Source organism: Salvelinus namaycush, chromosome 6 (assembly GCF_016432855.1).
Source record: "Salvelinus namaycush isolate Seneca chromosome 6, SaNama_1.0, whole genome shotgun sequence".
Taxonomy (NCBI): domain Eukaryota; kingdom Metazoa; phylum Chordata; class Actinopteri; order Salmoniformes; family Salmonidae; genus Salvelinus; species Salvelinus namaycush.
The window spans coordinates 40,969,231-40,991,730 of NC_052312.1; the positions used below are offsets into that span (position 1 = coordinate 40,969,231).

At 47.4% G+C, this 22,500-nt stretch overlaps 1 protein-coding gene across 8 annotated transcripts in view; it reads left to right on the forward strand.

Moving 5' to 3' along the window:
• LOC120050019 (transcription factor SOX-5-like) overlaps positions 1-22,500 on the forward strand; it is a 111,452-nt gene that overhangs the window by 53,419 nt on the left and 35,533 nt on the right. For 4 of the 8 annotated variants that reach the window (XM_038996604.1, XM_038996607.1, XM_038996606.1 and 1 more), the window contains exons 5-8: positions 3,336-3,508; positions 6,064-6,132; positions 17,201-17,327; positions 21,655-21,743. In XM_038996604.1, coding sequence (XP_038852532.1) covers positions 3,336-3,508; positions 6,064-6,132; positions 17,201-17,327; positions 21,655-21,743 — 458 coding nt within the window. Of the gene's footprint in view, positions 1-3,335; positions 3,509-6,063; positions 6,133-17,200; positions 17,328-21,654; positions 21,744-22,360; positions 22,454-22,500 lie in introns of all 8 variants that reach the window. The other 4 variants (XM_038996605.1, XM_038996608.1, XM_038996611.1 and 1 more) reach the window with 2 other exon arrangements.

Genomic DNA, 22,500 nt, shown 5'->3' on the forward strand with positions numbered 1-22,500 from the left:
AGCGCAAGCAGCAAAAGGCAGCTCCAGTATCCTCACCCCTCCATGAGAATAGAGCTTTCACTTTAATGGTTAACGACAGTGTTAGTTAACTCTCAGGGCAGCTTATCGTACATGTAACACAGTTAATGACACGTCCTCGTCTGTAGCTCTTACACATGTTTACACGTGTTTATACACTCTCTCTTCTCTCTTTCTCTCCTTGTTTCTCTCGCTCTTTCTCTTCCTCAGTTGTACCCCCTCTCTCTCTCTCTCTCTCTCTCTCTCTCTCTCCCTCTCTCTCTCCCTCTCCCTTTCTCTCTGCCTCTCTGTCCTTTTCTCTCACTCTCGTTCTCTCTATCTTCTCTTGCTCTCCCTACCCCCTGTTAATGTACGAACCGCTGAAACAGAAAGGGAGGGTTTCGTTTCATTTCACTCTAGGGCACAGACATGAGATCCAGTGGTAATTGTGCTTCATTAGGAAGTAAAGAAATATGTAATCAAAGCTGTCCTGGTCTCCTCTCTTAGCACTAGGATGGAGCTTCATTGATCAGTCCCTCCCTGTGCCCCCCGCTGACATGACATTTCTGTGTGTGAGCGTCCCGCCTCGCTCAGATGAGACAAGCAGCTGGAGAGGAACATCAGGAGTGTGTGTGTGTGCGTGTGTGTGAGAAGAGAGTGACTGTGTGTGTGTGTGTGTGTGTGTGTGTGTGTGTGTGTGTGTGTGTGTGTGTGTGTGTGTGTGTGTGTGTGTGTGGGGGGGGGGGGGGGGGGGGTTCCTTGATATCGCTTTAGTTTTTCAGTTGTATTATAATTCAGGAGCTTTCTCCTGAACAAAGTGAATTTGAAAAGACAGGTCATTTTGAGCAGGACTGACTGAGATCAGAGCCAGATTTTGTTGGCTTCATGCAGTGCATTACGAATCAATAATAACCTAATGCTGGATGTGGATCCTAACGTGTCTCGGCCACAAGAAAAAGGGTCAAAACCCAAAAGAGTTTGTGGAACCACTTCCGCTTTCCCCTCTCATTTTCCTCCCTCTCTCCCTCCTCCCTCTCTCCCTCCCTCTCTCCCCCCCTCTCTCCCTCCTTCCTCTCTCCCTCCCTCTCTCCCCCCTCTCTCCCCCCTCTATCCCTCCCTCCCTCTCGCCCTCTGTACTAGTCTAACTGCCATGGGGGAGTTATCTGTTAAGCCTAGTCATTAATTAGCCTGAGAGCGACTTGACAACTACTACATTGTTACAAATTGGTTAATTACTAGTGGATGTGATAGGAGTGAGGCTGGTTTCAGGGCTCTAGGGCTGCGTCACAAATGTCACCATATGTCCTACATAGTGCATTACTTTTGACCAGAGCTCTTTGAGCCCAGGTCAAAAGTAGTGCACTGTATAGGGACTAGGGTGCCCTTTGGGACGCAGCCCAGGATCTGCCTAAGGAAGTTTGGAGCAGAAGGAAACACCTTATTGATCCACCAGCAGCTGAGGAAACAACTAACACACTGTGATTGATGACGCCGGAGTGTTTGTTGAACGTGTGTGGGGGAGGGGGGGGAGGGGGGGAGGGAGGGAGGGAGGGAGGGAGGGAGGGAGGGGGGGGCAGAGAGAGAGATTGTGAATATTTGTTTGTACCGGTACATTTATGTATGCACAGCAATGCTTGTGTGCTGTGCGTATGCTTTTATCTGTATGTGTGTAAGTGTTTCAGGTTAGAGGGTATCTGGAAGCAAACAGAAGTGGATTGAGGTGCAGTATTTTAAGGGTATTACAGGGGCATTTTTATCAGACAGTCAACCTCTCAGTCCTACCCAGTCAGACAATCAGCATTCCTCCCAGTTAGTGTGTTAGTGTGGGGTCTTATACCCCTTCCCCTGGAAGAAAGACCTCTTTTGATCCCCCCTTCACCCCTCCACCTCTCCCCCCTTTCCCCCCCCCCCCCCTTCTTTCTGGACGGGCAGTGTTTTTAACACAAGCTCCTTTCTAGTCTCGGTCAGCAGTAGTGAAGGGCTGTGGGTCTGGGAGCTGTTCAAGACAGCACAGGGTTTATTTTTCCAACGGGCGGCTGTGACAGTTGCCTTTATTGTCCATTGTTGGCGGAGGGTAGGAGGGATTCCAGGAGGGATGGAGGGATGGGGTGGAGGTTAGAACATCAGGGGGACAAATGGAGCTCACTCTCACCTTCCTGTCAGGTCAGTGGCCCTTTCCTCCCCTTTTTTCTTTCTCTCTCCCTCCGTTTCTTTCTCTCTTTCTCTCTCTCTATCCTCCCTCTCATCTGGTATGACTGGGGAAGGAATGCGACTCTGCTGAAGGTAGTAGCAGCTGGGTAATAATGGGGGATTGTACTGCTGGAGAGGGACACACACGTATGTATATATGCAATAGATTCCAAAGAACAAAGACACACACACATCAAGTAATCCTGCATACATACACAGTATGTCACACATAGACAGACACTAAAGACTTGAAGGAAAATAGTCTAACACAGTTATGAGCACACACACACACACACACACACACTGTATAAGTGCCTCGACGTGCCTCTGTGTAACTACATCCTGTTGAATGATTTAGGTTTCCTCCCTTGTGTGTGCGTCTGTGTGAGTGTGTGTGTGTGTGTGTGTGTGAGAGAGAGAGAGAGAGAGAGAGAGAGAGAGAGAGAGAGAGAGAGAGAGAGAGAGAGACCACGTGTGAGTGAGAGAGTGAGAGTGAGAGTGAGAGAGAGAGAGAGAGAGAGACCACGTGTGAGTGAGAGAGAGAGAGAGAGAGAGAGAGAGAGACCCCTTGTGTGCATGCGTGTGAATGGGCCTCATATGTCAGGATCTTTAGGGTCAAAGGTCAGGCCATGCTAACTGTGAGCAGGAGGCACGGTGACTGGAGGGTAAACAGAGAGGCCTGGGGCTGTCTGACACACACACACACACTGCTCAGAGGGAAAGAGAGGAAGGCTTGACTGAGACTGCAGTCCAAGTTAACCCCTACCACCTACCTCTACACTGAGGCAAAACAGTCATGGATATGTGTTATTCGGAATTAGCAACATGATCTCCTATATTGCATGTATCCAAATCCTCTCAGATCTAGACTAGGTACAGGGTTTGCGCAAAGGATTCATTCAGCATTTGGAATGAGCGCACTTAACTCTGTTTTTAACACATCTGGCCCTGTACTGTAAGCTGCCACATCAACCACACCCTTCTACCCCAGACACGGCCCATTGACACAGACCTCTGAACTTCGAGCTCGACATCCAAAACCTAGACGTTTATTCTTTCCTTTTCCTCCCTTGTTTCTTCGGTTTGCTCTCTGACCTCCAACCTCTAACATTTATCCTCCCCTCTGCCCCCCCCCCCCCCCCCCCCAGGTACCTCAGAAAGCCTGGCAGAGAAGGAACGCCAGCTGATGGGCATGATCAGCCAGCTGAGCAGCCTGAGGGAGCAGCTCCTGGCGGCCCACGATGAGCAGAAGAAACTGGCCGCCTCGCAGATCGAGAAGCAGCGGCAACAGATGGAGCTGGCCAAGCAACAACAGGACCAGGTGAGAGCGAAGGAGATGTGTGTGATGTAAAGATAAAGAGGTAGACACACACACACACACACACAGACATACAGTTGAAGTCGGAAGTTTACATACACTTAGGTTGGAGTCATTAAAACTTGTTTTTCAACCACTCCACACATTTCTTGTTAACAAACTATAGTTTTGACAAGTCGGTTAGAACATCTACTTTGTGCATGACACAAGTCATTTTTCCAACAATTGTTTACAGACAGATTATTTCACTTATAATTCACTGTATCACAATTCCAGTGGGTCAGAAGTTTACATACACGAAGTTGACTGTGCCTTTAAACAGCTTGGGAAATTCCAGAAAATGATGTCATGGCTTTAGAAGCTTCTGATAGGCTAATTGACATCACTTGAGTCAATTGGATGTGTACCTGTGGATGTATTTCAAGGCCTACCTTCAAACTCAGTGCCTCTTTGCCTGACATCATGGGAAAATCTAAAGAAATCAGCGAAGACCTCAGAAAAAAAATTGTAGACCTCAACAAGTCTGGTTCATCCTTGGGAGCAATTTCTAAATGCCTGATGGTACCACGTTCATCTGTACAAACAATAGTACACAAGTATAAACACCATGGGACCACGCAGCCATCATACCGCTCAGGAAGGAGACGTGTTCTGTCTCCTAGAGATGAACGTACTTTGGTGCGAAAAGTGCAAATCAATCCCAGAACAACAGCAAAGGACCTTGTGAAAATGCTGGAGGAAAGAGGTACAAAAGTATCTATATCCACAGTAAAACGAGTTCTATATCGACAAAACCTGAAAGGCCGCTCAGCAAGGAAGAAGCCACTGCTCCAAAATCGCCATAAAAAAGCCAGACTACGGTTTGCAACTGCACATGGGGACAAAGATCATACTTTTTGGAGAAATGTGCTCTGGTCTGATGAAACAAAAATAGAACTGTTTGGCTATAATGACCATTGTTATGTTTGGGGCGGTAGCGTAGTGGTTGGAGCTTTGGACTAGTAACTGAAAGGTTGCAAGTTCGAATCCCTGAGCTGACAAGGTACAAATCTGTGGTTCTGCCCCTGAACAAGGCAGTTAACCCACTGTTCCTAGGCCATCATTGAAAGTAAGAATTTGTTCTTAACTAGTTAAATAAAGGTAAATTAAATAAATAAATGTTTGGAGGAAAAATGGGGCTTGCAAGCTGAAGAACACCATCCCAACTGTGAAGCACAGGGGTGGCAGCATCATGTTGTGGCGGTGCTTTGCTGCAGGAGGGACTGGTGCACTTCACAAAATAGATGGCATCATTGATGTGGATATATTGAAGCAACGTCTCAAGACATCAGTCAGGAAGTGAATGCTTGGTTGCAAATGTGTCTTCCAAATGGACAATGACCCCATGCATATTTCCAAAGTTGTGGGAAAATGGCTTAAGGACAACAAAGTCAAGGAATTGGAGTGGCCATCACAAAGCCCTGACCTCAATCCTATAGAAAATGTGTGTGCAAGGAGGCCTACAAACCTGACTCAGTTACACCAGCTCTGTCAGGAGGAATGGGCCAACATTCACCCAACTTATTGTGGGAAGCTTGTGGAAGGCTACCCGAAACGTTTGACCCAAGTTAAACAATTTAAAGGCAATGCTAATAAATACTAATTGAGTGTATGTAAACTTCTGACCCACTGGGAATGTGATGAAAGAAATAAAATCTGAAATAAATCATTCTCTCTACTAATATTCTGACATTTCACATTCTTAAAATAAAGTGGTGATCCTAACTGACCTAAAACAGGGATTTTTTTACTCAGATTAAATGTCAGGAATTGTTAAAAATTGAGATTAAATGTATTTGGCTAAGGTGTATGTAAACTTCCGACTTCAACTGTACATTTACACACACGCACACACACCCTTGTACGTTCATACACACTAAGTGCCTAGGTGAGGGCCGACACACAGATCTTAAAGAAACAACCGTCACAGACCCAGTGGCACTTTCATACACACCCCGCTCACACACTACTGTACCTCCACCCAAGGCATCTTAAACAATGTAAAGTAGCACAGGAATGAACTGAGGGTTTGTTTTGGTTGGAGCGGATAGAAGTACGACACACACACAAAGTCTCACACACACACACAGTCTCACACACACACAGTCACACACAGGCGTGCGGCCCCTCCAGCATGCAGGCGGGAGTCTGCCAGGTATTTGCATAGGGAAGGGTTTCTGTCTTTGTAAGGTGGTTTAGCCGCTGGGGCGCTCTGAGCTTTACAAAGACTCTTGGCACTCTGAAGACGATTCATATATATCTGCCCTTTTGAAGTGAACAGTATATAATGGATGTATTGTAATGGCGTATAGTTCCCTTCTGAGCCCAGCACAGATCACATGTCATATCCATATTTGATGAGAGGGCCACATTTGAAGCTGTGATGTTTGTAGACGTTTGTCACTTGTCCCATGGGGACATTGAGCCTCTGCACTCTGCACGCCTGTTTATGTATGTGATCAATGCTCACACAAGTGTGTGTGTGTATCTTTCTGAACTCTCTGGGTCTTTTATCACAGATTGCTCGGCAACAGCAGCAGCTTCTGCAGCAGCAACACAAAATCAACCTCCTGCAGCAACAGATCCAGGTGAGATTGTGTGTGTGCATGTGTGTGTGCCTGTGTGTGCCTGTGCTTGTGTGTGCCTGTGCTTGGGGGGGTGCCTGTGTGTGTGTGTGTGTGTGTGTGTGTGTGTGTGTGTGTGTGTGTGTGTGTGTGTGTGTGTGTGCGTGTGCGTGTGCGTGTGCGTGTGTGTGTGTGCCATAACAATGGGCTTCTTATGTGATGCGGCAACTCCGTCAGAAATCAGCAATCAGTATCTGAACATCAGTGACTGTCACCCTTTACCTCCCAAACATATATACACAACACACACACATCTACACCTCACAGTACCAATCCCATGGCATATATACATATACGCCCCCAACAATCACCAATCAACAGTTCAAACATCAACTTGTGGCTCCTATGAGTTGTGAGTTTAATTCTCACAGGGGCCACATACACAGACAGACTGACAGACTGTATAGACAGACAGACATCTCTCTCTTTTCTTCTCTGCTTTTCCACCCCCCCCCCTCTCTCTCTCTACTACACTGATAGCTTTGTTCCACCAGGTGCCTCTCTGAGGTAGAAAGGCTTTGTTAACTCAGGCCGATGACACTGATTTGGTTAATAAAGTCAGACTTTGCCTTGACAGTGTGTGCATCCAGGAAGTTCAAGCTAAACAGAGGCTATATACACACAACCCCCTGCCCTGGATTCCAGCCATTTGCCGCTTGTGCGATAAGAGGCCTTTCTGTATTTGTGTGTGTGTGTGTGTGTGTGTGTGTGTGTGTGTGTGTGTGTGTGTGTGTGTGCGTGTGCGTGTGCGTGTGCGTGTGCGTGTGTGTGCGCAGGCTCATGTGTGTGTGTGTGTGTGTGTGTGTGTTCGGTCCATGCGTTTGTGTGTGTGTTTGGAGCAGCTGTGTGTGTCAAGCCATAAACACGTCCGTTCTCGATTCACTCCCTCACGACCCTCAGAGACAAAGCTCTCTTTTCCCATGACTTTGCAACCTTTTCCCAAACAAACGTTCCTCCATTGAGTCTCCTGAACAATAGTTTCTCACAGCTAGGGACAGCTGAACGCAGCCTCGTTAGGGAAACTCAATCGCAGGGGCTTATCGCTGAGAGAGAGAGAGAGACACACACACACATACACACACACACACATTTCAACATCAGTTGCACATACACATTATACACACATACACAACTCATCAAACACAATGACACACAACCGATCATCAAAGGCCCTGTTCCAGAAAGACTCCAGTTTAATCATTCATGAAGAGATTGTGAACACAATCCCACAATACAATGAAGTGCCAGAGAGGGGTATGGAGGACAGTGTGTGTGTGTGTGAGTGTGCGTGTATGAGCGTGGCGTAGCGTACCCGTCTGTTTTTTTGTGTGGGTGTGCCAAACAGTACACTCACCCAAGCTTTTGTGAAGAGGTCTTTCATCTCTCCACTGGACGAGGTGAAATTTGCAATATTAATCTCAGAGAAAATGAAAAGAAATTGACTCATATCAGACAATATAGAGGACATGTCATTGTCCACCACCTAACTTAATTAAATGACTTAAACTAAACTCACGATTCATCATTTAGAAGAGCTAATGTAAGCTAACTTAATTAGCGACAGCCTGTCTACTACTCAGGCTATATCAATTAGCATCATCCGCTAACTACCACGGCTAATATAATGCAAAACGCTCCTGACTGGTGTAGGCGCAGCCAGACACTGTGGCGACAGTCACTAACGAGCTGCTTATAAAGACTGATTAAAGTCAACCTACATCCCCGTACATTAACTCACTATCACTCCTCCCCTCCCTTCTTCTGACTCACAGATAAACACACAACGCACACGTCAGCCCACATACCCCAGTCCCTAACTCAATCACACTGAACAAGCGTGTGATTAGTTTAGACCCACTGTTTACTCACTGTCTCTTCCTAGTTGCTGTACATCTCCCACGGGTTATACAGTTGAAGTCGTAAGTTTATATACACCTTAGCCAAATACAATTAAACTCAGTTTTTCACAATTCTTGACATTTAATCCGAGTAAAAATTCCCTGTCTTAGGTCAGTTAGAATCGCCACTTTATTTTAAGAACGTTAAATGTCAGAATAATAGTAGAGAGAATTATTTATTTCATCACATTCCCAGTGGGTCAGAAGTTTACATACACTGAATAAGTATTTGGTAGCATTGCCTTTAAATTGTTTAACTTGGGTCAAACGTTTCGGGTAGCCTTCCACAAGCTTCCCACAATAAGTTGGGTGAATTTTGGCCCATTTCTCCTGACAGAGCTGGTGTAACTGAGTCAGGTTTGTAGGCCTCCTTGCTCGCACACGCTTTTTCAGTTCTGCTCACACATTTTCTATAGGATTGAGGTCAGTGCTTTGTGATGGCCACTCCAATACCTTGACTTTGTTGTCCTTAAGCCATTTTTCCACAACTTTGGAAGTATGCTTGGGGTCAGTGTCCATTTGGAAGACCCATTTGCGACCAAGCTTTAACTTCCTAACTGATGTCTTTAGATGTTGCTTCACTATATCCACATAATATTCTTCCGCATGAAGCCATCTATTTTGTGAAGTCCACCAGTCCCACCTGCAGCAAAGCACCCCCACAACATGATGCTGCCACCCCCGTGCTTCACGGTTGGGATGGTGTTCTTCGGCTTGCAAGCCTCCTTTTTCCTCCAAACATAATGATGGTCATTATGGCCAAACAGATCTGTTTTTGTTTCATCAGACCAGAGGACATTTCTCCAGAAAGTACGATCTTTGTCCCTAAGTGCAGTTGCAAACCGTAGTCTGGCTTTTTATGGCGGTTTTGAAGCAGTGGCTTCTTCCTTGCTAAGCGGCCTTTCAGGTTATGTCGATATAGGACTCGTTTTACTGTGGATATAGATACTTTTGTACCTGCTTCCTCTAGCATCTTCACAAGGTCCTTTGCTGTTGTTCTGGGATTGATTTGCACTTTTTGAACCAAAGTACGTTCATCTCTAGGAGACAGAACGTGTCTCCTTCCTGAGCGGTGTGACGGCTGCGTGGTCCCATGGTGTTTATACTTGTGTACTATTGTTTGTACAGATGAACATGGTACCTTCAGGCGTTTAGAAATTGCTCCCAAGGATGAACCAGACTTGTGGAGGTCTACAATTTTTTTCCTGAGGTCTTCGCTGATTTCTTTGGATTTTCCCATGATGTTAAGCAAAGAGGCACTGAGTTTGAAGGTAGGCCTTGAAATACATCCACAGGTACACCTCCAATTGACTCAAGTGATGTCAATTAGCCTAATCGAAGCTTCTAAAGCCATGACATAATTTTCTGGAATTCTCCAAGCTGTTAAAAGGCACAGTCAACTTCGTGTATGTAAACTTCTGACCCACTGGAATTGTGATACAGTGAATTATAAGTGAAATAATCTGTCTGTAAACAATTGTTGGAAAAATTACTTGTGTCATGCACAAGGTAGATGTCCTAACCGACTTGCCAAAACTATAGTTTGTTAACAAGACATTTGTGGAGTGGTTGAAAAATGAGTTTTAATGACTCCAACCTAAGTATATGTAAACTTCCGACTTCAACTGTATATGGGCTACATTTCTAGGAGGAAAACAAAACCTGGTTTGCCCCACAGCTATGTTGAACGTCACTTAGAGACTTAGAAATGTATATGTAGCCACCCACCTGTGCTGTGAGAAGGTCTCACTCTGTCACAGACACACATGCACACGCACACACACACACACACACACACACACACACACACACACACACACACACACACACACACACACACACACACACACACACACACACGCCGCCCCAGACCTCCTGTCTGGGGCCACTTCATTAAGACGCTAGAGGGTGACCAGTTTTCCCCAAACTCTTTCTTCCTAATTAAACTTGTCCCCGAGGCTCCCCTGGTGTTGCCGTAGCGATCTCCCCTGGTGCTGCCCGGGACGACGGTTGCCGTGTGGCGGTGTTTTGTAAGGTGTGGATGAAAGGAGCACACCTGCAGAGCAGCTCAGGGCACGAACACACTCTGTGTGTGTGTCTCGCCTAATGAACGGTTCCCTCAACTCTTTGAATGTGTTACACACAGGAAAATCATCTGTTTGATACTTGTCTCTTTATGTAGGCTCTCCCCACTCAGAATATCACCCAGTCTCCCATAGGGGTCCACCAGCAAATTATCTATAGACGTTTTGGCTAGTTAGCCCAATAGCATTAGCCACATTAGCTAGCCCCGCTGCTAACTAACACAGAGACGGAGCCTGAGACAGGGAGGGTTGAGACTCATTTAAGAGCAGCCAGACACCGTGACGACAGTCACCAACGAGCCGCTCACGAGAACCTGATTAAAGTCAACCCACATCCATGTAAATTAACTCAATAACACTCCTCCACTCTCTCGCTCTCTCTCGCCCTCTCGCTCTCTCTTACCCTCTCACTCGCTCTCTCTGTCTCTCACTCTCTCACTCTCTGACAACACACACGTCAGCCCACATAGCCCAGACCCATCAACTCAATCAACATCTCTACCTCCACTGGATGAAAAATAAATGTTCTCTTCTGCTGGTAAAGAAAAGGAAGGAGAAGAACACAAACAGACCGACAGAGTGAAACACGGACCGCCTGCACACCTCCATGTTCTGTGCATGGGAGCGGCTAACCCAATTGGCTGTGTAATTGCTTAATTTGTCTCATCACTCTGGAATGAATGTAATTGGTGTTTTCTCTGCTCACTGTCTTTTACTGGTTACAGTTTCCATGGGCAGCTGCGTAAACAATCAGGAATGTTTTCATGCGTGTGTCAGTTCCATGTCATTGTGACCTCAAATAGGCTTAAGAGAGAATTGCCAAAGAGGCTGAGAGGGGAATGAAACATAGTTCTGAAAGCACAAGGTAATAAGAGAGAGTGAGAGAGCAAGACAGATAATGAGGCAGTAAAGAAGACACATTATGCCTAAACTTTGCCTTATCTTTGTGACTGGTCAGAAGCCCCCCTCCCCTCCCCTCCCCTCCTCTCCTCTCCTCTCCTCTCCTCTCCTCTCCTCTCCTCTCCTCTCCTCTCCTCTCCTCTCCTCTCCTCTCCTCTCCTCTCCTCCTCTTCTTTCCTCTCCTTCCCTCCCCTCTTCTCTCTTCCTCCCTGACACCAGTTAATGGTTCTTAAGAGCGAGGACACACAGGAGCAGATGGGTACAGAGCTTTGCCCACCTAGGCCTGGCGCTGACGTACACTCACACACACACACGGACACAGACACACACACCGCTCCTCTAACCTAATGTGTGGTTAATAAAAAGGTGGCCGCCGTGCCGCTGACTCTCTCCTCTGTTACATTAGCCATAATCAGCTGAAGGTGCCCTTGGCTCACGCTAATGCCTGTTTACCTCCCCTCCCCCAAAGAGAACTGGGGCTGCGTCTCAAAACGCACCCTATTTCATTTATAGGGCTCCGGTCAAAAGTAGTGCACTATATAGGGTAGAGTGTGCCATTTGGGACGAATTCTGCAATCCATGTGGAAGAAGTAGAGCAGGAAAGAGAGAGGAGCATTTTATTCTGATGATGACTTCACTCTGAAGAACTAAAAACAGAACCCAGGTTTCAAGGCTCAGAGGATCTTCTCCTATTGGTCGTTATCAAACCTGAGACCTCTCATTGTATTTCTGTTCCTCTTTCTCTGGGTGAATCGTTAACATTTGTCTAGCAGACTGAGAACGTCTGATGTGTACTTAGTACTCACACACACACACACACACACACACACACACACACACACACACACACACACACACACACACACACACACACACACACACACACACACACACACACACACACACACACACACACAGGGATGCTCTACCTGGGAACCTCCAAAGGTGTGCTCTGATAACAATCCCCACTGAGACCAGTGAAGCAACAGGTTTGTGTGTGTGTGTGTGTGTGTGTGTGTGTGTGTGTGTGTGTGTGTGTGTGTGTGTGTGTGTGTGTGTGTGTGTGTGTGTGTGTGTGTGTGTGTGTGTGTGTGTGTGTGTGTGTGTGTGTGTGTGTGTGTGTGTGTCCGTGCGTATGTGCCTGTCTGCGTCAATGTGTGTGTTTAATGTGTGTGAAACAACCCACTGTGACATTAGCAGATGCATTGTTGTCACAGCAGGCTAGCCTTTAATAGCCGTTGTCCTGTGAAAGTTAATGGACTCACTCTCCCGCTTGCATACTCTAATATTAAAATCCTTCTCTGAATATTATCCATCCACGGCTCCATCCCTCTATCCAGCATCTAGCACAAATTAATTATTGGTTATATCGCTGTGTCTCCCCTTTTCAGTGCTAGGTCACCCAGACTCTGCATTAATTGCTTGAGCATATGGTTCCAAACAGATTTTAGCTGTGGGACCATACTTTATGGTGGTATTTTTCCGCACACTCAGATGTTTGCCATATTGTCAAGGCTGGCAGCTATTGTTCCCCCCGTTCACTTCATACGGCTAATTACGCCCTAATAATAACTTTACCTTGGAGTTTTTCTCCTCTCCGTGCCAGCAAACCTGTTCACACTACATATGTTAATTGGCACCACATCTTCATTATGTTCAGAAAGCTTTAAGTTCAAGCTGTGCCGCCTGGCGAACGACGCAGAGCGAGCTTCGCTGCCAACTCTCTCCTCTCCACTTTTTCTGTGTTTCCTCTCTCTCTCTACAGTCGTTGCTAATCCGTTATAGTTCTATAAATTATTATTTTTCTTTTTCCCGGCTGTGTGAAAGAAAGTTGTGAGGAGGAAAGTTTCTCGCTTCCCCTTGTGTTTTTCTACAGGAGAGTTTCTGTTCCCGAGTTTTCATGCAAGACTGATTAGAAGAAGAGGGTTTTGAATGGAGTTTCTCCATTTTGTTTCAGGTTTAGGACGAAAACGGAAGGAAGCCCGCCTTTTTAACTCCTGTATGTAGTTTCACAGTGTTTTCTGTATGTTCGATTCATGTTATCTTTATGTTGGATCAGACAGAGCAGCAGAACAGTATATTCCCATAGACTCTGTTAGATGTGTGTTTGCCTTTATGCTGCTTCTGTAATGTGTTCTGATGGATCTGGCCTCGATTTCCCTCTTCTTCTCAGATGTCAGATCTGAAGCATTGTATAGTGCGGAGAATAGCACTCTCTCTCTCTCTCTCTCTCTCTCTCTCTCTCTCTCTCTCTCTCTCTCTCTCTTAGGAGAATGTAATTTCATGCTTTAAGCAAATAAGAAGTTTAAAATCAAGCGTCTCATGAATTAAATCCAGTTAGGCACCAATGCAACATGAATAGAGAAACCTGATGAAGAATTCAGCCATGTTGATTGGCAGTTGATTTTGCAGATCTCTGCTCTATGTTCCGTTGGTTTCATGTTTTGAGAGGTGGCCGTGTGTTCTCATTCAGGCAATCTGGCTCTGTACACACACAGACACATCCTCACACGTTTTTCAACCTCTCGTCCCCATCGGCCAATCGTACTGAGCCTTGAGCATTAGTCCTTTTGGTCTGTGGGACCGGGGACAATAGCATCAGATCAATCTGGGAGAGCTGTTAACCCCTGCTAATCCCTACACAACAGCTGGATATTGTGTGTGTGTGCGTGTGCATGGGCACGTTCATGGGCGTGTGTGTGCTTATGCCTGTGTCTCTGCCTGTGAATGTGTGTGTGTGCGTGTGTGTGTGTGTGCGTGCGTGTGTTTGCGTGCTTGTGTGTGAGAACAAAAAAAATCCCTCTTCCCATACAATAATAATCTCAGTGTAATACAGAGTCCTAACGGTGGTCAGACAGAAAGAGATGGATCTGAACAGGCCTGGTTGTGGCTGGCTGGCTGGCTGGCTGGCTGCTACCGCATTGTGGGTTAGCGGTGTGTTTATGAGAGTGAACAGCTGTTCCAGAGATCTGATTAAACTGTTACACGCACACACACACACACACACACACACACACACACACACACACACACACACACACACACACACACACACACACACACACACACACACACACACACACACTAGAGATCTGACTAAACTGTTAGAGGATGAACAAATGGACTGTATAGTTCTCTCAGTCAGACTCTGTCTACTGTTCAAAACCACATTGCTATTATCTTCTTATATCATTTACCTCAAGATGGAGATTTAAAGTACAATACTTTACTGTAATCCGGACTGTATTGTGGATTTACCGTATTGTGGATTTACTGTAATATGGCTTTTTTGGATGTACTTTGTTCTATATGAGAGACGCTCTATATGAGAGGTGGTCTTATGGTTGTTTTCAGGCTGTTTTGATGACAGGATGAGTAGAGCCACGAGGTAGCAGTCACCAATCCCCTCTGTCTCTCACACATATGCGCGCACGAGCTACCTATTTGCTGACGTAAAGGGAGACTGTGTGTCTGTAATAAAGCCATAAGAAACATCATATAGAAGACACTGCCCCACATAACAGTTTGTGTGTGTGTTTGTGTTTGTGTGAGTGTGCGCGTGTGTCTCTGTGTGTGTGCTTGCCCTTGCAGCCTGATCACTAGAAATACACTTTGATTTTGGATGTTACGAAAGGTCCTGAGGAAGATGATTTATGCCTTCCTAGGCACTCGCAAAATTGTTTCAAATGAAAGCCCAGCATTGGGCGCGAACTCATGATGCTCGGAGCCCAAGCGCGCTGCTCAGACCAGTGCTCTACGGCAGTTCACAATGCTCTAGCAAGCCGTGAGAAGTCTGTGAGTACTGATGATACTTGACGTCAATAGCGAGTCCTTCTTAATGATTCGGTTTTAAGCCTTCCCCAAACCGTAGCGCTAACCTTAACCACTCAGAAGGAATGCCTAAACCGCTATCCTTTGATTCGTTTCCGTTTTAACCCCGTAACCACGGCGAATCAACCCTTGTAACCACGTGGAATGAATGTGTCAAAAATAGCCGTTCACCCGTAACACATCGAATTTCAAAGGGAAACTATGAGATGGTGTTGGCCCTGTGCCTGTTGTGCCTGTGCGTATGGTGGGCACAGTGGAATAACTCCGGTCTCTCCTATCCCCATGACTCTATGGGTATCTGCAGCCCGCTCCTCTCCAGCATATGTCCAATTAGGTTTGAAAGGCAGAGAGGAGCTGCGGTCTCTGTGATTCGCCTCCGCAGGGGGGCCTGTCCAGACCTTCCGTTACTGTGCCTCTCCCGTCTGATCCACGGCCGCACCGCGCACAACACATGGCATTTATGGTTTACCAAAATTGTGGTGTAATTATTGTGCGGTGGGGGGGAGACAAGCAGTTCCTGTTCCATGATTCCCCTCGCGCTGCGCTGATTCTGCTTGTGGTTATGGTCTGGTGTAGTACTGCTGGATCTGGTCATGAGAGGAGACACACACACACACACACACACACACACACACAGGAGAAAAGACACACAGGCAGGAGACGCATGGCGGAGAATACAAACACACACATAGCAGACAGAAAGAACACACACACACACAGGAAGGTGAATAGAAAGACATTGAGAACGTTCATTTCTGAAAGAACGCGAAACGGAGGGAGGGAGTGAGAAAGGGGGGAAGGAAAGAGAGGGAGGAAACACTTGATCCTATCATCCATTTAACTCACCTACCTGTCCTTCATCCTGCGGTGACATCAGAGGATGACGTCATAACATATTTCTGCAGTTTCTTCTCTCCGTTACATGACATCATTCTGTAATGTAAGGGTGAAATGAGAGGGAAGGAGAGAGGGATGGGGGGGAATGAGAAAATACTCCCCTTGTCAGTGTCACTTTGACATTCAATTTGAATAGTTGCATCTATGTCCATGTCATTGAATGTTTTATGACAATTCAGATATTTCATTCTACAGGTTCTTATTCCTTCTGATCCGTGGGTTTGAATTATGTTTCCTTCAGCCGTTGCTTATGAAACCTTAAGGCCCACCGGGGTTTGTTATCTTCAAACTTAGCCTGCAAAAACATTGTTGCTATCCGTCCATCTAACTCCTCATACTGCGGACAATCTCTCCCATGTCTCTCCACATCTCTTCTGTCAGTCATGTCACTCCTCAGTGTCTTTGTGTTGTTTTTGGCAGAGCAGTCCTTAGCTGAACACACACACACGCGCACACACACACACACACACACACACACACACACTCACACTCACACACAAACACACAGTCTTCGGCTTCCACCATCTGTCTCCTACTTCTCTCTCTGTGCCGAACACTCAGACTCTTCCTCTTGCCAAAGTCACTGAGTTTGTATTTTTTTCTCTGAGTTCTGGAAACCTTGTGAAGAGGGATGGCGTGCTGCCGACAGAGTGCTCATCTCTCCTCTCTCCTTGGGGAGGGAAGAAGCCAGGCCAGCTGTTATGAGAGTTTAGCAGTGATTCTTCCTCGTGACTCTCTCGTTGTCTCAGTAATCAACAGGACAGGACTCCCTGACTCTGACCTGTCTCAGCTCATATACACAGCTCTGTATCAGACGCAGGTGCTCAAGAGGAGAGGAGAGAGTACGTATTTGCGTGTTGGATGGGGGTGTGTGGCGGGAGGGGTGTGTGTGTGTGTGTGTGTGCGTGCACTCTCTTCTGTCCCAGTGTGTGTCTGCGTGTGTGTATAGCTGCACGTGTGTGTGTGTGTGTGTCTGTGTGTGAGCATTCTTCAGTTTCTTCCTTCTTATCTTATTCGTGGCCAGATGATCTCACCTGACCTCACCACACTGAGCTGTGATTGTGTCTAGAGGTTAAAGGTCACAGACAGGACCTGATACCCCCTCAGGTACGGAACAGACAATACCCCCAGCTGGCCTACATTGATACAGATAGACCAGCCTTCTGCTTCTGTCTGCTCTGTTCACCCTCACTACCCAAGATCAATGTCTGACTACACCTGGACTGCACGCTCACATACCTCCCCCACCCCATATCAGATACGGACATCCATATGCTCAATAAACTGATCTCCCTCGATCGCTCTCTCCTCTCTTCCTCCCCTCTCCTCCTCCCCTCTCCTTTCCTCTGCTCCTCCTCTCCTCTCCGCTCTTCCTTCCCTCTCCTATCCTCCTCTCCTCCTCCCCCTCCACCCGTCTCTCAGCAGGTCCAGGGGCAGCTGCCTCCGTTGATGATCCCAGTGTTCCCTCCAGACCAGAGGACTCTGGCTGTAGCTGCTGCCCAGCAAGGCTTCCTGCTGCCCCCCGGATTCAACTACAAACCAGGCTGCAGTAAGTACTAACGGTCTCTTCAAACTGACTATTCTCTGTGGGTCTAGATTGGGACATGTCAGTGGTGTTGTTGCCACACCACTACAAGTGTATTTTCTACAGAGACAGGGGCCCTCTCTCTCTCTCTTTCTCTCTCTCTCTCTCTCTCTCACTCGCTTTCTCTCTCTCTCTCTCTCTCTCTCTCTCTCTCTCTCTCTCTCTCTCTCTCTCTCTCTCTCTCTTTCTCTTTCTCTTTCTCTCTCTCTCTCTCTCTCTCTCTCTCTCTCTCTCTGTCTCTCTCTCTCTCTCTGTCTCTCTCACTCTCTCTCTCTGTCTCTCTCACTCTCTCTCTCTCTCTCTCTCTCTCTCTCTCTCTCTCTCTCTCTCTCTCTCACACTCTCTCTCTCTCTCTCTCTCTCTCTCTCTGTCTCTCTGTCTCTCTCACTCTCTCTCTCTGTCTCTCTCACTCTCTCTCTGTCTGTCTGTTGGCTCATTCCGTCGCTTGGCTCATCCGTTTGTCTCCATTTAAAATGTTCCAGATTATTCTTTTTTGAAAGCAACAAAAAAAGCCTCATCCTGTGGGACTTGTTATTGGCCGCGGCAGTCCGGCTGTGAGGCAACGTGTTGTTTACCGCGAGAAGCAACACGCGTGTGCCAGGAACGACATTCCGAATACCGTAGGAACACGCCAGGGGGTAGCGCGACCTGCCCCAGGTTTCCTCACATTAACACGGGCCCCCGCCAGAACATGAGTCCAACACGCCGCACACACGCCTATCCAACAATCCTCGCGCTCGCCTCCCCCTACAGACAGACAGACTGGTCTCTCTAAGGTCCAGCTCATCCCCCAGAAACTAACAGCTTCCTAAACAAGTCTCCTTCCAGTTTCAATTAATGCCATTATGTGCCAATCCTCGCCCACCACCCACCGCCCACTGCCCACTTAAAGACCCCCGCTGTCTTGGAGGAATATTACTGTCTTTTCTCTGCCTGAGCCAAGGAGAATGGTGTTGGCCTGAATGACAGATAGTGCTGCTGTCATTCTGAAACATCGACACTTGTTGACTTATATATGGGTTATAGTACATACTGTACACCAGTGGTTCTCAATCCCGGTCCTGGGGACCCAACGGGGTGCGCATTTTTGTTTTTGCCCTAGCACTACACAGCTGATTCAAATCATCAAACCATCAACTCATCATCAGGCTTTGATGATTTGAATCAGGGGTCTGGTGCTAGGGCAAAAACAAAAATGTGCACCCCTTTGGGAGAGTGCATAGACAAAGAGCGATTGCAGAAGGAGGGTGCAGACGGATAGAACAGAGAAAGAAAAAGAGAGAAAGAAAGAGAGAGAACAGAAAGAGCGCTGCGACGATGAAGTCGACTGGCTTAATTATGTACAGGGCGTCTTTATCTTCCCCAGGACCAGAATTGAGAACACCACACACTGTAGACAGAACACACACACACACACACAATACACAATTTGCCCAGTGTGGCCTCTACTCTTGTCCCTCCCTCCCTCCCTCCCTCCCTCCCTCCCTCCCTCCCTCCCTCCCTCCCTCCCTCCCTCCCTCCCCTCTCTCTCTCTCTCTCTGTCTCTCTGTCTCTGTCTCTCTCTGTCTCTCTCTGTCTCTCTCTGTCTCTCTCTCTCTCTCTCTCTCTCTCTCTCTCTCTGTCTCTCTCTGTCTCTCTCTCTCTCTCTCTCTCTCTCTCTCTCTCTCTCTCTCTCTCTTTGTCTCTCTCTCTCTCTCTCTCTCTCTCTCTCCATCCCTCCATCTCCCTCAGTGAGAACCAGTAGTCTAGGGAGATGCGTCTCTCCGGCCAAGAGCAACATGTTTGCTTTCTTTATTTCTCTCTTTTGTTACAGCCGTGTCCCCATGAGGAGCATTAATATCTGCCTCTCCGTTGTTTGTTTGAGGAGCAGGAGGCAAAAAACAGTTGTGTCCCAAATGGCACCCTATTCCCTGCATAGCGCACTACTTTTGACCAGCGCCGCGTCGGTCGTGCACAATGTAGGGAATGCTGGGATGCTGCCTGTCTCCCAGAATACACATCCACTGAAATAAGGATCCCTCTAAAAACAAAAATGTTACTTGAACCCTGGCATTTTTTATGTCCCAGAGTTGTATGGGAAAAATGTTGAATGCTGAAGTCTGGATTACTGCTTATTGAGACGAGGTCCTGGGTCAGGACTGATTGTTACAAGGCTGGGCACACACACAAACACACACACACACACACTAGTGCCATGGCCGGAGCGGAGAGACCCAGTGTATTGTCCTGATATAGCATTGTGACGAAGTCACTCTGGGACCCAGTGAGATATGCAGGATCATACCCTGAGAACATTGTGATATATTAACGCCACTGTTTATATCTGACTGCCTAGTGGCAGTAATATTCCAACGCCATGGCATTCATTTTAATAGATACGCCCTTTAATGAAATAAATACATCCATTTATCATAACACAAGTATCTTTCACTCTCTGATGTTCTGTTTTACACAAATAACACACACTATAATACAACTGTTTAGGAGGAATAAGAACACCGGTGGCTTGTTGAACCCTGTCAACCTTTGGTCCTCATGTCCTCCCTCTATCCCTCCTCCCTCCTACCTTTCCCTCCATCCCTCCTCCCCTCTGTCTTCTCCCTCCATCCCTCCTCCCTCCTACCTTTCCCTCCATCCCTCCTCCCCTCTGTCTTCTCCCTCTATCCCTCCTCCCTCCTATCTTCTCCCTCTATCCCTCCTCCCTTCTGTCTTCTCCCTCTATCCCTCCTCCCTTCTGTTTTCTCCCTCTATCCCTCCTCCCTTCTGTCTTCTCCCTCTATCCCTCCTCCCTCCTACCTTTCCCTCCATCCCTCCTCCCCCCGTCTCCTCCCTCCATCCCTCCTCCCTCCTACCTTTCCCTCCATCCCTCCTCCCCTCTGTCTTCTCCCTCCATCCCTCCAGTTGTACAACTGACTAAGTATCTCCCTTTCCCTTCCCTTTCCTCCCCGTCTCCTCCCGCCATCCCTCCTCCCCCTATCTTCTCCCTCCATCCCTCCAGTTGTACAACTGACTAGGTATCTCCCTTTCCCTTCCCTTTCCTCCCCGTCTCCTCCCTCCATCCCTCCTCCCCCTATCTTCTCCCTCCATCCCTCCAGTTGTACAACTGACTAGGTATCTCCCTTTCCCTTCCCTTTCCTCCCCGTCTCCTCCCGCCATCCCTCCTCCCCTCTGTCTTCTCCCTCCATCCCTCCAGTTGTACAACTGACTAGGTATCTCCCTTTCCCTTCCCTTTCCTCCCCGTCTCCTCCCTCCATCCCTCCTCCCCCTATCTTCTCCCTCCATCCTTCCTTTCTGCCCCCAGCCCTGACCTTTCCCTCCCATTGTAATTACACAGGCCTAGCTATCTGCAGCTGGGTGCTAATAACCTGCTCCATTCTTTTTTATTTCCTATTCTCTCCATCCCTGATTCATCAGCCTTCACTTACTGCCGACATGGCCTACTAAGAGAGAGAGGGGGGGGAGAGCGAGAGAGAGACAGAGAGAGACAGAGAGAGAGAGAGAGAGAGAGAGAGAGAGAGAGCAAGCATAGACAAAGAGCGATTGCAGAAAGCGGGTGCAGACGGATAGAACAGAGACAGGGAGAGAGGAAAAGAAAGAGAGAGAACAGAGAGAGCGCTGCAGCGATGACGTCGCCCTCTCTGGCTTAATTACGTCCAGGGCGTCTTTATCTTTGAACACCTTCAGAGTCTTTGTCAGGAGGTATTAGAGAGAGGCCACACAATCAGCCTTTCATTAGGACGCACCAGACACAGGACAAAGGAGGCCTTTAGAACGGACCGGAGAAAGGGAGGCAGCTCAGACGGAGAGATGGAGGTGTAGAGGGAGGGATGGAGGGAAGGAGGGAAGGAGGGAGGGGAGGCAGATGGAGGGATAGAATGGAGAACGAGGGGAGAGAAGAGTAAAGGGTCTATCTGGGCTGCAGGTAGAGAGAGATGGGATGGGGGATCATTTGGCCTAAATAGAGCACAGGGACGAAGTGAAAGGAGAGAGGTCTCACACGGGAGTGTCAAAGCTGTCTCGGTGTAGAAAGAGAAAAGGAGGTAGAGGGGAGGTGGGGCCATGTTATGGAGAAAGGGCTGTGTTAGTGCATATAGAGGAGTGTGAAGGTGTTGAGAGGTTGAGGACAGAAGAGAGAGAGAAAGAGAGAGAGGGGAAAGGAAGAGAGAGAGCCACAGACTGTTGTCCAACACATAAATGGTAGGGAGGCACTGAACAGCAAAAGGAAGGAGGAAGTGAAGGAAGAGAGGAAGGAGAGATAGCTGACGTGTATTTTTTCTTTTCCTCTGTCCAGGTGACCCTTACCCTCTCCAGCTGGTCCCTACTACCATGGCAGCAGCTGCTGCCGCGGCCACCCCAGGCCTAGGTCAACTACAGCTCCAGGTGAGACCAGCACCATGCTGATGATTTGATTTCCATTCAAATGTTCACCAATATTTAGATTTCCTCCAAATGCCTCCCATTGCCTTAATACATAGAGTAAACCTTTTCTATTGTGACATTGCAATGTTGTTGTGTTTTAGGTCCAAGGATATCGCCCTAACTCAACGGTTCTCAAACCTCTCCTCGGAGACCCTCAGACATTTCACAGTGTTGTATCCGTGAACTAGCTCACCTGATTCACCTAGTGAAGGACTTGGTCATTAGTTGACAAGTTCAGTCAGGTGTGCTCTGGAATAGTTGAAATACACGGAACGGCTGGGGGTCTCCGAGGAGAGGTTTGAGAACCGCTGCTAACTGACTAAGCTGGTGTTTCTGTTTTGTTCTGTTTGATGACAGTGTTAGGTTACCATAGTGATGCTCTTTTGTTCTGGAGGAGAGACCTTGAGCAGAGAATAGAATCACTAAAGTGCTACTTATTGTTCACTCTCATAAGACTGGAGCCATAGAAACCCCAACTATTCAGTTAAAAAGACCAAAAACAGAGCAAATTCTGCAGTATTGTCACTCTGGCTCTGTAATATTTTGAATATTCTGAATATTGTGTGTGTGATTGGTAGGGACGGAGAGGGTCTGAAGTGGGGATCGACAGGACTATTGAACAGTTTGGAGTAGACTCCAACTACAACAACCCAGCCTGGTGGTGCTTACAGGTTAGGACACTCACACACACTCACACACGCACACGCACACACACGCA